Below are 14,960 nucleotides of genomic sequence, written 5' to 3'. Positions count from 1 at the left end.
TCCCCCCCCCCCCAATCTTTAAAAAAATTTCTCTGGTCAAGCCTTTATTCCTCCATTAGTGTCTGTGGATTTTAAAGATTACATCAGATATCACAAGAAATCTCAAAGTTTGATTACATTTTGTTGTATTCTGAAATAAGTCTCTTTCCAAGTCAAAATGAATTTTTAAAACTTTATTTGTTCAGGGCTGGGGCTGTAACTCAGTGATAGAGTGCCCGCCTCACACATGTGAGGCACTGGGTTCGATCCTCAGCACCACCTTAAAAAAATAAATAAATAAGGATATTGTATCCTAAGGAATATTTGCCCAGGTTTTTTTTTTTTTTTTTTTTTTTTTTTTTAAAGAGAGAGTGAGAGACAGCGAGAGATAGTGAGAGAGAATTTTTTTTTTATATTTATTTTTTAGTTTTCGGCGGGCACAACATCTTTGTTTGTATGTGGTGCTGAGGATCGAACCCGGGCCGCACGCATGCTAGGCGAGCGCGATACCACTTGAGCCACATCCCCAGACCCCACATTTGCTTTTAAAGTGCTTCTTTAAGCTTGATTTCAGTAGTCTGCAAGTCCTATGCATGGATGTGATTTCCTTTGCATCTCTCTGCTTTGGCTTCATGAAATTCTTAGACAGGTGAGATGATGTTCTTCAATTTTAGACAATTCTCTCCCATTTTGCCTTTTAATTGTTCTGTACCTCATCCTTTTCTCACTCCTTTTGTAAGTAAATTTACATGTGTATTCAACCATTTGATATTGTCCCATAGTTTGAAAGCTTGATGGACCATGAAGCAGAAAAAGATCCTTAGAGATTCCAGAGTCAGATCCTAAGTCCTGCTGAGAGGGAAATTCTGATCCAGAGATAAAATCCTCTCTCTGCCCTACAGTCTGGTTGGCAGTCTGTGGGGTTTGGGGAGTTCTCCCCTTCCTTGGAGGTCTGTCCCTCAGGAGATCTTTTCAGCTCTGATACCCTTTCCAGGCTGAGAGTGCAGAAAGGCTGTAGCAGGGCATCCAGTAAAGGCCTCAGTGTAACAGGAAGATGTTCCTACTTCTTCTTCTTTTTTTAAATTTTATTTCAATTTGTCCACAGTTTTCAAGTTCTGTTTGCTTATATCCCAAGGTATAAAGACTGAAAAGGCTTCAGTGAGAGGTTGAAAACTTCAGAGAGTTAAGCCTGAATTTTTTTGCCATGTTCTTTTTTTTTAAAGAGAGAGAGATAATTTTTTAAAAAAAATATTTGTTTAGTTTTCAGCAGACACAACCTCTTTGTTTGTATGTGGTGATTGAACCTGGGCCGCAAGCATGCCAGGCAAGCGCGCTACCGCTTGAGCCACATCCCCAGCCCCTTGTCATGTTCTTAATCCTCTGCCATCCTGAATATCTCTGCCTTGGTCAGGTGGTCTATCTCTCAACCCTCTTGTTCTGCCTAAGGTCTTCTGCAAAAAAGCATGGTGACAACCTATTGGGGAAGAGTTGAAAGTCAGTGTAGACAATCTTTGAAGCTGATGTTGTTTACAATTTTCAAATGTTATGCTTGTCCTTTCAAGATTATTCATACCTCTTGCCATTATCGGTGGCAGTTTTCTCTTCGTCCCTATTCCATGCACCATGAAGATAATAGATTCTTTTAGGTGATTCCCAAAAGTTAGAGCATACCTTTGTGGATTTGATTTCATTTACATTTCTTTTCTCTCAGTTCCTTAATTACAAGTTTTTATGCTATCTTACTTGTTTTCACTATTAGTTGGGGAATGACACTTTTAGCAAATTTCTGTATCTTAAGGTCTAATTAAAGTCTAGCTTATTGTTGAAAAACTAAATATACCTTGTCTTTGTTTTCTCTTTTCTTTGTATCAATTTATAAGATGGTGAAATTATTCTCACAATGAGTTGATTGTATATTTCTACTGTCCTAGTATTTCTTTTTATATTTTAAAACCATTGTTGAAAAATGTACTACTGCCTGATATATGCTGAGATATGGAAAAATAGTTACGTTATTCACTTAATCAGTTATGAATAAATCTTTCTGAATCACTTAAAAAAAAAGGAATATTTGACCTAACTTATAGGGTTAATATTTGTAAAGCAGTTACAGTGTTACTAGTGCATGGTAAGCACTATGTAAGTGTATTTAAAGAAAATATTAAAGGAGGAATTAATCTTTAAGAAAAAGGATGCAAGTTGGTTGTTCAAAGATTTGAAGAAAAATAAGGAATTGAGATCCAGAGACACAAGCAGTTCATGTTCATGGTTAAGATCTTCTCTATGAAATTGGAAAATAAGACTATTAGTGAAGAATGAGGGGTCAAGTTTAAGAACTTGAGGATAATGGTCTTATTGGCTATGCCATTTTTCTGCCATGTTTTATAGATTTTAGTGGAGATTAGTGTCTTTCATTAGATATGTTCCTTCCTACACTGGAGGGCTATTATGAATATATCGTTTTTTAATTATTAAAAATCTCCAGTTATTCCTAGGATAAAAAAAGATATTTGGGTTTTGTATATTGATTTCTTTTCCCAAATCCTTGCTAAATTCACCTTTTGGTTCTAGAATTCTGTAGATTCTTGAGGTTTTCTACATGTACATCCATGTCATAAGGACAGTTTTCCTTCTTTTTTTTCCAATATTTAAGATCTAAGATCTAGTAATATGTTGAATAGAAGTGGTAAGAATGGACATTTTTCATTGTTGCTGAAATACCTTCTATAATTCTTTATTAAGTAGGATGTTAATTATGGATATTTTATAGATTTTTTTTAAATCTAATTGAGACGTTCCCTTCTGTTCTTAATGTTTTGTGTATGTTTTATTAATGGCTGTTAAGTTTTCTCCATTGCTTTTTCTGTAGCCATTAACAGGATTAAACAGAATTACTCCTATTCATTCTTTTACTTAATTACATTCATCGTGGTGGGGCCAAATCTCGAATACTCTAGGCAAGCACTCCACCACGTGAGCTCCAGCCCAATCCCCAACTCCTTAATTCTTTATTAGGTGAATTTTACAAAGTGAGTTTTCTAATGACAAGCCAACCTTGACTTTATTAGGTTATGATGAATTAACCCTTTAAAATGTTTATGGATTTTTTAATATTTATTATTATTATTTTTTTTAAGTGGTAATTGGACACAATACCTTTATTTTATTTATTTATTTTTATGTGGTGCTGAGGATCAAACCCAGGGCCTGGCACGTGCTGGGCAAGTGCTCTACCGCTGAGCCCCAGCCCTGTTTATGGATTTAATATTGCTAATTTTAAGGATTTGTTTCATCTGTTGTGAGAGATTGGTTTTTGGTTTTCTTGTATTGCTTCTATTAGTTTTAATATAAAATACATTGGAAAGGGTGTTCTCTTGTTTTATTAAAGAGAATATATAAGGTTGGTTATTTAAATCAAGGATTATTTGAATGTTCGGCTTGTTGTGTTTAGTACTTTGTCTTTTGTAATAAATTTGTTAATTTCATCTCAGCTGTAAAATTGATTATTTATAATAAAGTTTTTCTAATGTTCATTATTCCATTAATGTTTGTGAGATTTGTAGTAATGTCCTATTTTAAATTGCAATATTGGTAATTTGCTTTTCTCTTAAAGTCTCACAAGGGATTTATCAATTGATTGTTTCAAAGAACCAGTTTTTGTTAATATTTTCTGTTGCCTATTTCATTATTTTTTTCTAGCTGCATTGCAGTTAATCTCCTTTCTTGCTTGTTGTGGCATACATTGAGAGTGTCGATTCTTTCCTAAAAAAGCTTTTAAAGCTGTGTTTCCTTCTAAGCCTTATTTTAGCTTAATACTACAAATCTTCATGTTGTTTTTCATTATCATGTAATCATTTTTAATAGATCCTTTTTTAAATTTTTCTTTGACATTAGTTATTTAAAAGTTTGATTCATTGATTTCTGATTTAGTTTTGTTATGGTCCAATATATGCCATATAACATCAGCCTTTTGAAATTGGAAAGAATGTGTATTTTGCAGTTATAGTGTTCTCTGAATGTCTTTTAGATCAGGGTGGTTGATGGTGTTTTAAATCTTCTTTTTGGAGGTGGGGGGTGGTAGGTAGGAGGGATTGAACTCAGGGGCACTCAACCACCAAGCTACATCCCCAGCCCTATTTTGTATTTTATTTCAAGACAGGGTCTCACTGAGTTACTTAGAGCCCCTCTTTTGCTGAGGCTGCTTTGAACTCAGAATCCTCAGCCTCCCAAGCTGCTGGAATTACAGGTGTTTGCCACCATGCCTGGGTTAAATCCTCTTAATGCTTTCTGATTTAACTTCTTCTGTCAGTCGTGAAAAGGAGTGTACTTCAACTCTAATTTTGTATTTGTTGTTTCAAACCTTAGTCCTGTCAGGTTTTGCTTCCTGTATTTCTATTTTGCTTCATGTATTTTTAATATCTGTAATTGGGTGGTACACATTTAGAGTTACTATATCTTCCTGATTAATTGAAACAAATTATAAAATCTGCCTCATTAGCATCACTATATCTTTTTTCTTAGGGGTTGCATGGTATATTTTTTATCCTTTTACTTTCAGTCTACCTACATCTTTATATTTATGATGGTTTATTGTGGTTATCATTTTGTCCCTTAGTCAACCTAAGAATCTATGTCTTTAAATTGGGAAAATTAAGCCATTTATATTTCAAGTGATTATGGTTATGATGGGAATTTATGACACTATTTTACTTTTTTTTTAACTTTGTCTTATATAGTTTTTGTTGCTCTGTTCCTGTTTTCTCATTTTATAGACTAATACAATATATTTATTCCATTCTGTTAATTCTCTTTCAGCTTTTTAGCAACAGCACCTCAGCATTCTTTTTTCTTTGGTACTGGGGATTTAACCCAGGGGCACTTTACCATTGAGCCACATCCCTAGCTCTTTTTATTTTTTTGAGATAGGGTCTCCTCAAGTTGTTTAGGGCTTTGCTCAGTCGCTGAGGCTAGTTTTGAACTTGCAGTCCTCCTCCCTTGGCCTCCTAAATTTCTGGGATTACAGGCGTGCACCACTATACCTGGCCAGCACTTAGTATTATTTTCTCTATAGGTATTCTAGTGATTACATTGTGTTTACCGCCTTTTACCTAGAAGGTTACTTTACTTGTAAGGTTTTACAGCTTCGTGTAAAATATAAGAACTTTATAACACTAAATCTATTTATCACTCCCATTGTTTGTGCTATGTCATATATTTTACCTAATAAATATATTTAAACCACAAAATACAATGTTACTGTTGCCTTAGAACATTTTTAAATGAAAATAAGTAATACTTTATATTTACCTTTTTTGCTTTTTATTCCTGCTCTTCATTCTTCCCTTTCTTCATTGATTTGGTTTGGCTTCTTTATCTAGTGGTCATATGACAAACAAATGATCATATACACCTGGGTCCAATATTTGACCTGCTTTTAAGCCAATTAAGTCTTCATTTCATATACTCTTCCAGTTTTGCAGTTTCCACTTTGGTCTTTATTTGATAATTCCAGTGTCTGGTTAATATATAGGTCTGCTCATTTATCTGGTGCATCTTTTGACTATGGATCAGATTTTCCTACTTTGTATGTTTGATGATTTTTAATTGGATAATTGGTGTTGTATATAAAATAATTCTGGAGTATTATAGGTACATGTTTTCACTTCCATCCCTTTCTCTTTCTCGTTGCTAAGTTGAGAAGCTGATCCCTCCCCTCTAATTAGAGGTTGAGTTGGATGGGTGATGATTTGGTGCTTCAGTTATTAGCAGATTATCTCAGGTTTCAGAGAAGGTCAGTGCCCTTCCTTGGCAGGGCTTTTGGATAAGAGAATGGCAAGACTACAGGATTATCTTTTTGCTTTCTGGCCTTGCCCAGAATTTCTCTTTGCTGCATGTACTCAGCTAATGACACCTTAGAACAGGCTGATGAATTGAACTGGCTTTGTTCTTTGGCCTTCTTAATTCCAATTACCCATGAGGGCCATTAAAGTTTTAGTTGGTTTCCCTTTTAGCAGGCCCCATTTTGCATCTGCCTATGTCCTGACTTGATATATTGCCACTTTGGAAGACAGCATGGCAATTTCTTACAAAACTAACCATATTCTTAACATATAATCTTGCAGTTTTGCTTCTTGGTATTTGCCCATGTGAATTGAACACATAGGCCACACAAAAATCTGAACATGGATCTTTATGGCAACTTTATTCATAATTTGCAACCAAGGTGTTCTTAATAAATGAATGGGTAAACCATCTGTGGCACATCCAGATAAGTGGTATTATTCAGTGAAAAAGAAAGGAGCTATCAAGTCATGAAAAGACATGGAGGAACATTAAATGCATAGTTACGTGAGAATGGTCAGTCTCAAAGGCTACATAGTATATGATTCCAACTATATGATGTTCTGGGAAAGGCAAAACTTTGGAGGCAGTTAAAAGGTCAGGAGTTACAGAGAAGGAAGTATTAAATATATGAAATATAAGATATTTTTAGTAAAGTGAAGCTATTTCATGTGATACTACATACAGATGGTAGATACATATCAAAACCCATGGGCAGAGTAACACAAAGATTGAACCCTGATGAAAACTGGGAATCTTGATAGTAATGATGTATCAGTGTAGGATCACTGATTGTAATAAATGTACCACTGTGTGAGAATATTGGTAGAAAGATTGTGGGAATGGTGGTTGTAGGGGTATATGGGATCTTTTTGTATTTTCACTCAGTTTTGCTGTGAACCTCAAATTACTGTAAAAAATAAAGTATTGACAGGTGTGGTGGCACATGCTTGTAATCCCAGCAACTCTGAAGGTTGAAGCAGAATTGTAAGTTTGAGACTAGACTCAATTTAGCAAGACCCTGTCTTAAAAAAAGGCTAGAAATGTAGCTCAGTGATAAAGCTCCCTGCTTTCGGTCCCTAGTTAAACACAAAACAAAAATACCCATTTTTTTTTTTTTTGTGTGTGTGTGTTTTCTTTTTGTTTTTGTTTTTAAGAGTAAGAAAAAAAAAAAAAAAACAATGTCACTTTGAAAGAAACACCAATTCAAGGCTGGGGAAATAGCTCAGTTGGTAGAGTGCTTGCCTCACATGCACAAGGCCTTGGGTTCAATCCCCAGCACAACAACAACAACAAAACCACCAAACCAGATCCAAAGACTGGGGGAAACATTTATAAAGGCAGTTCTATGAACTGATTCTGAATTTTAAAAATTTGCAAATCAAGAGGGAAAATATAGTAGTTAATAGAAAAATGGACAAAAAAGAATGTGTGATATTTACAACAAAAATCAGAAATTGATACATGCTGGGTTTGGTGGAACATTCCTGCAATTCCTGCAACTCAGGAGGCTAGCTAGCCTCAGCAACTTCGGGAGGCCATACATAAGCAACTTAGCAACACTCTATCTCAAAATAAAAAAAAATAAAAGGACTGGGGGTGTAGCTCAATGGTAAAGCACCCCTAGGTTAAATCCCCAGTGTCTCCGCAAAATTTTTTGTTAAGAGTTCCTCCTTCAAACTTGTTAAATTGGTAGATGTCAATATGGAGTGACAGTGCAATGAAACACTAGCTCAGAAATTCTTGGGGAAACTAAACACCAAGAGATTACTTTAGCACTTAAGAAACTATCTAACATTCCCTCTTTGAAAATGTGCCCTACAAATATATATGAACTTGTATGCAAGCATACTACATACATGACCTTACATGCAAAGGCCTTAGTAGTGGTGGCGGTGGCGGGGAGTGGGGGGGGGCTTATGTCACTGAGGCAGCATCAGTACTAAGTTTGCTTGAAGGTGAAGATGACCATGAAAGATCCTGCACTGTGACTGGGGAGACAGAAGAAAAAATTTAGGGGGTAAGTCACATGAGGACTACCTCTTTGGGCACTTACTTATATTAATATCTTTAACATTTCTCTCTGAAGAATGTATCCTTCAAAATATATGTGAACTTGTATCCAAAGCGTACACAAGGATTTTGCTAGATGTTTTAGCTGCAAATCATAGGCACTGCTGATTCAAACTGGCTAAAATAGACTACATAGTACTTGCATACCTAGAAAGTCTGTTGGTAGGCCAGAATTAAGTAGCAACATGTATGTATGAATCATCCATAGGCTAATTATTATTTGTCTTTAAGTTTTTTTGATAGCTTCTGTTAGAAGCTATTTAAATTTTTATAATGAGCGATTCTTTTTATAAAATATGTGAAACTAACTTGTCACATCTGACTGAACTCTTTTATGATAGTGCGTCGTAGTTACATATATAATAGTGGGTTCATTTTGACAGTTCATACACACATGGAATATCATTTGCTTCATTTAAATCCCTAGTGCTTCCTCTTTCCTTCTTCTCTTCCCTCCTCCTGTTCACCTTCCTTTGCTGGTCTTCCTTCTGTTTATTATTTTTAATTGGTGCTTTATAGATACACATAAAGGTGGAATCACTGTAGTATATTCGTTTATGTGTATAGCATAATTTGGTGAATTTCATTGCACACTTCTTCCCTTTATTTCCCATCACTCCTTCCTTTATCTCAGTTCTTTTCTCTACTCCACTAATCTACCTTCTATTTTCATGGGACCCATACCCCCCTTGTGGTTTTTTTTTTTTTTTTTTCCTCTCATCTAAATTCTGCGTATGAGAGAAAACATTCAGTCTCTGACTTTCTGAGTCTGGCCTATTTTATTTAGTATGATGTTCTCCAGTTCCATCCATTTACCAGAAAATGCCATAATTTCATTCTTCTTCATGGCTGTGTTAAATTGCACTGTGTACATGTACCATATTTTCTTATCCATTCATCTGTTGGTGGGCTGGTTCCATAATTTGTCTGCTGTATTGCACTGCTATAAACATTGATGTGGTTGTATCACTATGGTATGCTGATTTTAGTTCTTTTGGGTAAATATTAAGGAGTGGGACAGATGGTGGCAGTTCTGGTCTTTTGAGGACTCTTCATACTGCTTTCCAAAGTGGTTGTATAAATTTGCAGTCTTACCAACAATGTATGAATGTACCTTTTCCTCACATCCTCACCAGCATTTATTATTAATTGTATTCTTGATGATGGTTATTCTAACTGGAATGAGATGAAATCTCAGTCTAGTTTTGATTTGTATTTCCCTGATTGTTAGGAATGTTGAACATTTTTTCATTTATTCGTTGGCCATTTGTATTTAGTCCTTTGAGAAATGCATGTTTAGTTCTTTTGCCTGTTTATTGATTGGATTATTTGCTGCTCTGGTGTTTTTTGAATTTTTGATATATTCTGGGTGTTAATTCCCTGTTAGAGGAGTCAGCTGTCAAAAATTTCTTTGTTTAGCTGTCAAAAATTTCTTCCCATTCTATGGGCTCTTTCTTCATACTCTTAATGTCTTTGCTGTGCAAAAGCTTTTTAATTTGATGTTGTCCCACTTATTGAGCCTTAGTTTTATTTCTTAAGCTTTAGAGGTCTTAAAGAGGTTCCCTAACTATTAGAAATGGAAGGAACTATTAGAGGAAACTGTAGTTACTGTTGAGCCTATGTTTTCTTCTAGCAGTTACAAATTTTTAGGTCTTTGATTTGAGTCTTTTGTGCTGGGTGAAAGTTGGGATCTAGTTTTATTCTTCTACGTATGTATATCCAGTTTTTTTCTATCTGAATTTTAGGACCACTTTTCCTAGTTCTGTAAAGAATCTGACTAAACTCTTAATTAGTCCAAATTAATGAACAGTGACGCTACTGGTCATTTCAAATAAGTATTTAATAGAAGAGTAAACAGTTAAGAAATACGAATAATGGGCAATTTCCTCCATTTCTGATAGTTTGTTTATCTTATGTCTGCTTCAGGAAATAGCACTGAATTTAAATTCATTGTTCTAAATATATTTTGACCTTTCTTAGTTGTACCTGTTGTGACTTGCCAGAAGATTTTTCAGGCTGAGGAATAATAAAGAATGTAACTTATGGAGGAAGGCTATTCTGGGTTCTAAAATACTGTCATCATCTGTTCTTCTGATGTGTCTCTTTATTTTGGGGCTGCCATTTCTCCTTTGTGGCCTGCCCTTTGTGTTGTGGTTATGGTGGTGTGTGGTGGAGTGGACTGCTTGAAGCTACCATCTCCCACATGCATTTTAAGCTTGGGAGATCTCATGTTCTTCAAGGTAACTTTGCCTAAATATAGAGAATGATGATCATAAATGAAATTGATTCTATATTTATAATCATAATAGCATTATTTAGCATTTTCAACAAATATGTCTTAAAAGTCACATGAAATTGAGTAATGTCATTTCAGTGATTTTTTTTCTTTCTTATCTAGAGTTTGTTCATTCTTTTTTTCTTATTTTGTGTATTTGTGCCCTCTTTTTGATTAGATCTAACTTGTTAAAACACAAAGAATCAGATAATTTCCTCAGAAAATGTAATTTAACAAAACTAATTCCAAGAAACACCTATCTTAAACCAACGTCCATGGGAGAAATAGAGAAATGTCTCAGAGTAATTTCCAGAAAATCGTTAACTGCAAACAGTTTCATGAGGGAATTTACCAAACTTTTAAAGAATGTGATTTTATAACACAATTTTTAAACTGTTGCAGAGCATAGAAAAAGACAAAACTTGTAGATTGTCAAAATAATGATTACAAAACCTTACAGATATGGCAATCTACACCTGTATTGCTTGAGGCTATTGATACCAAAATCCTGAGTAATTATCTTTCTTAGCATCAAGTCTTGTATCATGCTTAGTAGGAAAATACTAAAAGCAGTACCTTAAAGTCAAAAGTAAGACAAACACCCAGATGATTGGCAAATCATATGTAAAAGGACTTTTTTAATGCTGCATGCTCAAAATTAGAATTGAGTCATGAAACAGGTGACCAAATATTTGCAAACCTTACCATGAAGAGACTAGTTCTCTAATACTTGAAGAGCCTGTTCAATAAGTAAGAAAAATGACCAATATCTACAGAAAAATGAGCTAAGAAAAAAGACTGTTCACAGAAAGGAAATACAATATAAATAAGCATAACGCTCCTCAGTGTGAATTAAAATTGTAGTTAAAAACCATGTTTTCATGTATCAACAGTATCATCATGATATCTCCTCACCATTTGTATTTTTACTGGAAATGTAATTTGGTATAAATTCTGTGAATGATAATTTTACAAAATATTATCAAAGACAAAAATGTTTAAACCAGAGTATACTTCAGATGTGATTGGTAGTACACAAAATGTTCGAAAAATCAAGAGTAGCCTGAATATCTCTAAATATAGGATCATGATGTAATTTTATAGTGCTGATGCATAGGTAAATAGACAAGTAAATGACAAGGAAACACTAATATGAAGTTTCTGAGAGTAGTCTAGAAGTTTAGAACTGAGCTATTTGTGTATGAAAAGAGGAGGCACAGAAGAAAAATAAATTTACTTATGACTCACAGACTATTTTTGCAAAGTACACAAATCATTAATAGTGGATTCTTCTGGAAGGGGAAACCAGATAATAAGCCAATAGTGTTTATATGATTTTGTGTCTTTTATATATTGAAGCTCCCAAATTAAACTAAAATAAAATCGTTAATGTATTTTGAATTCTGGGGATTTAATTATCTGTGTATTATTGGTGATAATTACAGCCAGATACAACTGGGGTTTTTGTACTTGATCAGAATCAACAGTTCTAGGAACACTTAAATATCTATTTTTAAATTGACTCCTTTTGTTTTAGGCTCTCCAGCAGAACTGTCTCCTACTACTCTCTCCCCTGTCAATCATAGCCTGGGTAAGTTACCAGTTCTTTCCCCCTCTGTTTTATCACTTAAGAAAAGTTCACTCTGAAAATTATTTTTCATGTATAAGAATACCAATGAATAAAATAATTAGGCAAATGGTTTTAAAGACTGCTTTAAAAAATTGATAATGGGTCTCAATATTACTGAAAATGTATAAGAATATATCAAATATTCTTTTATTCATGGAAATGTTCTTTATGGAAAAATTTTTAGCCTGTTATGGATATATTTCTATGGATATGTTTATGATATATCTTGTAGCAGCAACTAATATAAGAGTGTGTGTGATGAGTACATAAAACATATGGAAGGGTATATATGAGTGAGAGTGTGTATACATGTCTTTATTTTTTTGCCTCCACTTTGCCTTGCCACTTGACAGTTCCTCTTCAGCTGCTACATGTTTGGAATTTATTCTACAAAATTGTCAATTTTTTTCATAGTATTTCTTGTGATATGTTTTAGTCAAAATTACAGAAGTACATGTGATCCTTATTTTCTTGTGAAAAGTCTCTTGCAGGCATATTCTGTTTCCACTTGAATACTGTTTTATTACTTTCTTATTCTTATATGTGCTACATGAGTTTTCTATTGTAGTTTTCTATCTACAAAGATAACTTGTCAAGAACTTTGTGTGAAAATAGACAAATGTCTAAAAATGTCATACTTTGTATCCTTTTGTTATGACACATTTTCTTGTGGCTCTTGATTCATTAATGTTGCACCAGCTTTATTCTACTTAGTCTACCAAAAATTACCTTCATTGTGCATTATCAGAAATGCACCAAGTATGGTGAGTTGACTTACTTTTGACTGTGGCTGTTTTATGTTTGAATAGGAAATAGGCTAAAACTACTAATAAATAATCTAACATAAGTGACCTCATGAGATGGGGAAATTTGAAAAATGGAAAATCTGGTATGGAAACCAATAGAGATAGCACTTCTACCTCTTGAACTGGCATAGAGTTGATGTTGTCATAGAGCATATGAAGATGATGATGAAGTTTGTGTTTGAATTGTTGGTACAACATTTCTTCCTTTTGCTTATTTCTTTTTTTCCCCAGATTTGCAGCCAGTTACTTACTCAGAACCTGCGTTTTGGTGTTCAATAGCATATTATGAATTAAACCAGAGGGTTGGAGAGACTTTCCATGCATCACAGCCCTCGCTCACTGTAGATGGCTTTACAGACCCATCAAATTCAGAGAGGTTCTGCTTAGGTTTGCTCTCTAATGTTAACCGAAATGCTACAGTAGAAATGACAAGAAGGCATATAGGTATGTTTTATTTTCCTTATGTGAAAAAACAGTGCTGTATGTTCATATGGACCTTATGTGGTTACAACATCAAGAACCTGAGTGTGAAAATGCCATCCTTCTCTCCACTCTTTAAGTTCATATGCCTCACTTCTATTAGTCTTGGTTGAGACTTCATTCTACAAACTCTGCTTTGACTTTCTCTTTATTTGGCAACCTTGATATGAGGAAGTCCTTCATTAAACATGTGTTAAAATAATTGTAACTTTCTGAATCTTCGCCAGTCATGAAATTGTTATGTTTAGATTTTTGGGTTCTGATTTTTATAAATCATGATTTTTTCCCTCCAATTTATATCTCCTGGGTTTTCATTGTTGATATCTTGTTTTGGTTTTGCTCCTTCTATGACTTCATATATCAAACCAGATCTTTCTCACTATTAATCTGAGGCTAGATCTCTAAGACAAGAACTGACATTTAATATGGTTCAAAATATTATTCAGAGTGTCTTAAAATGTGGTCTGGGGGTCTAGCAGTACCAGATACTCTTTCAGTAAGTTTGTGAGGTAACAAGTGTTTCATAATGGTGCTGAGATGTTACTTGCCATTTTTCACTCTCATCCTCTCAGAAATGTACACTGAATTGTCGCAGAGGCTTCAAGGTATACAGTTTTGCAAGATATGAGATATGTTATGAGAATTCATCTCTTCTGTTAAGTCAAACATTAAAGAAATTTGCAGAACTGTGAAACATTGCTGCTCTTCATATTTGTTTTGCGGTTTGGGAAATATAGTTCTTTTTTATATACTTATTATTTACATTAATAAGTTATAAGATTGATTTTTAAATGAGTACTTAAAAAAATCTTATTTTAACATATAATGTGATAAGTTTCTACAAATATAATCCACACGTACAAAAACCCTTTGGGGTCCTCAGTATTTTTTTTTTTTTTAATAATAAGGTCAAAAAAATTGAAAGCCACTAATAATTGAGAAGTATTCTTATTACCTTAAGGTAGCTTCTTTTGACAAAAGGCAGTTTATTTTTGTTTTGTTTGAATTAAATCACATCCTTAAAGAAATAATGCTGATTTACCATAGTGATTGATAACTGTAAAATGGTAGTGCCTAGGGGTTCTGTTACTTGACTTAACGTGGCAAATCTTGCTTGACATATAAATTTGGATATTCTTGTTAAAGTATCCAGGTGTCATTGCAAGTGAGGAACCCTTAGTTCCCACCTATACTTTTATTTGCATCTACTCTTTTCTTTTCTCCAAATAAAATTTTTGCTTCAATTTCAGATCATCTTTTTACTTTTGATTTCTAACTTATCATATGACCAGAGAATGCATATATATTGGAGAATATAGCCTGAAAAATCCACTTTGGAGATTTAATGTTTCCTGAAAACATGATTGACTGCTTCACAAATATTCCATAGTCTTATTAATAATAGAATAGTCTCTTAATGGAATAAATACTAATTTTTGCATTTGTCTGTTAAATCTGGTTTGTTGGTTATCTTATTAGTTTTCTTGCTGTATAACAAAGATAATCTCCATTTCTTAAAGTCAGTTGATTTCTGCCTTAATTATATCTGACAAAATCTCTCAGTAGCAGCCGTGACTTTGGTCAAATTCAGAATGAATTATTAAAATAGCCAATATAATTTTTCTTACCTAATTCTGCTTATATATTTAGAGATTTGGTTGCCACCATAAATATATATATTTTTAACTTTGATTTTTTTTTTAAATCTTTTTTTTAAACCTTAGTGGGATCTATAAGGAAATACTACTACTAATAAAGAAATATTTGTCCAAGTATGTTAATTCCTTTGAAGTTAACTCAGTTACTTTTACTGATTTCAAAATAATGCATAATTTGTATGAAACTATTGAATTATCCTTGTACCTTTTTTACATAG

General features: G+C 33.8%; 1 protein-coding gene across 9 annotated transcripts in view; it reads left to right on the top strand.

Moving 5' to 3' along the window:
* Smad2 (SMAD family member 2) overlaps nucleotides 1-14,960 on the top strand; it is an 86,782-nt gene that overhangs the window by 60,136 nt on the left and 11,686 nt on the right. For all 9 annotated transcript variants that reach the window (XM_046428304.2, XM_046428303.2, XM_046428302.1 and 6 more), the window contains 2 exons: nucleotides 11,706-11,759; nucleotides 12,836-13,048. In XM_046428304.2, coding sequence (XP_046284260.1) covers nucleotides 11,706-11,759; nucleotides 12,836-13,048 — 267 coding nt within the window. The remainder of the gene's footprint in view (nucleotides 1-11,705; nucleotides 11,760-12,835; nucleotides 13,049-14,960) is intronic.

Source organism: Marmota monax, unplaced genomic scaffold (assembly GCF_021218885.2).
Source record: "Marmota monax isolate L192 unplaced genomic scaffold, Marmota_monax_Labrador192_F-V1.1 WCK01_AAM20220418_F8-fsc00031, whole genome shotgun sequence".
Classification (NCBI taxonomy): Eukaryota; Metazoa; Chordata; class Mammalia; order Rodentia; family Sciuridae; genus Marmota; species Marmota monax.
Note: the sequence above shows the minus strand (reverse complement) of the source record. Positions and strands in the feature narration are given on the sequence as shown.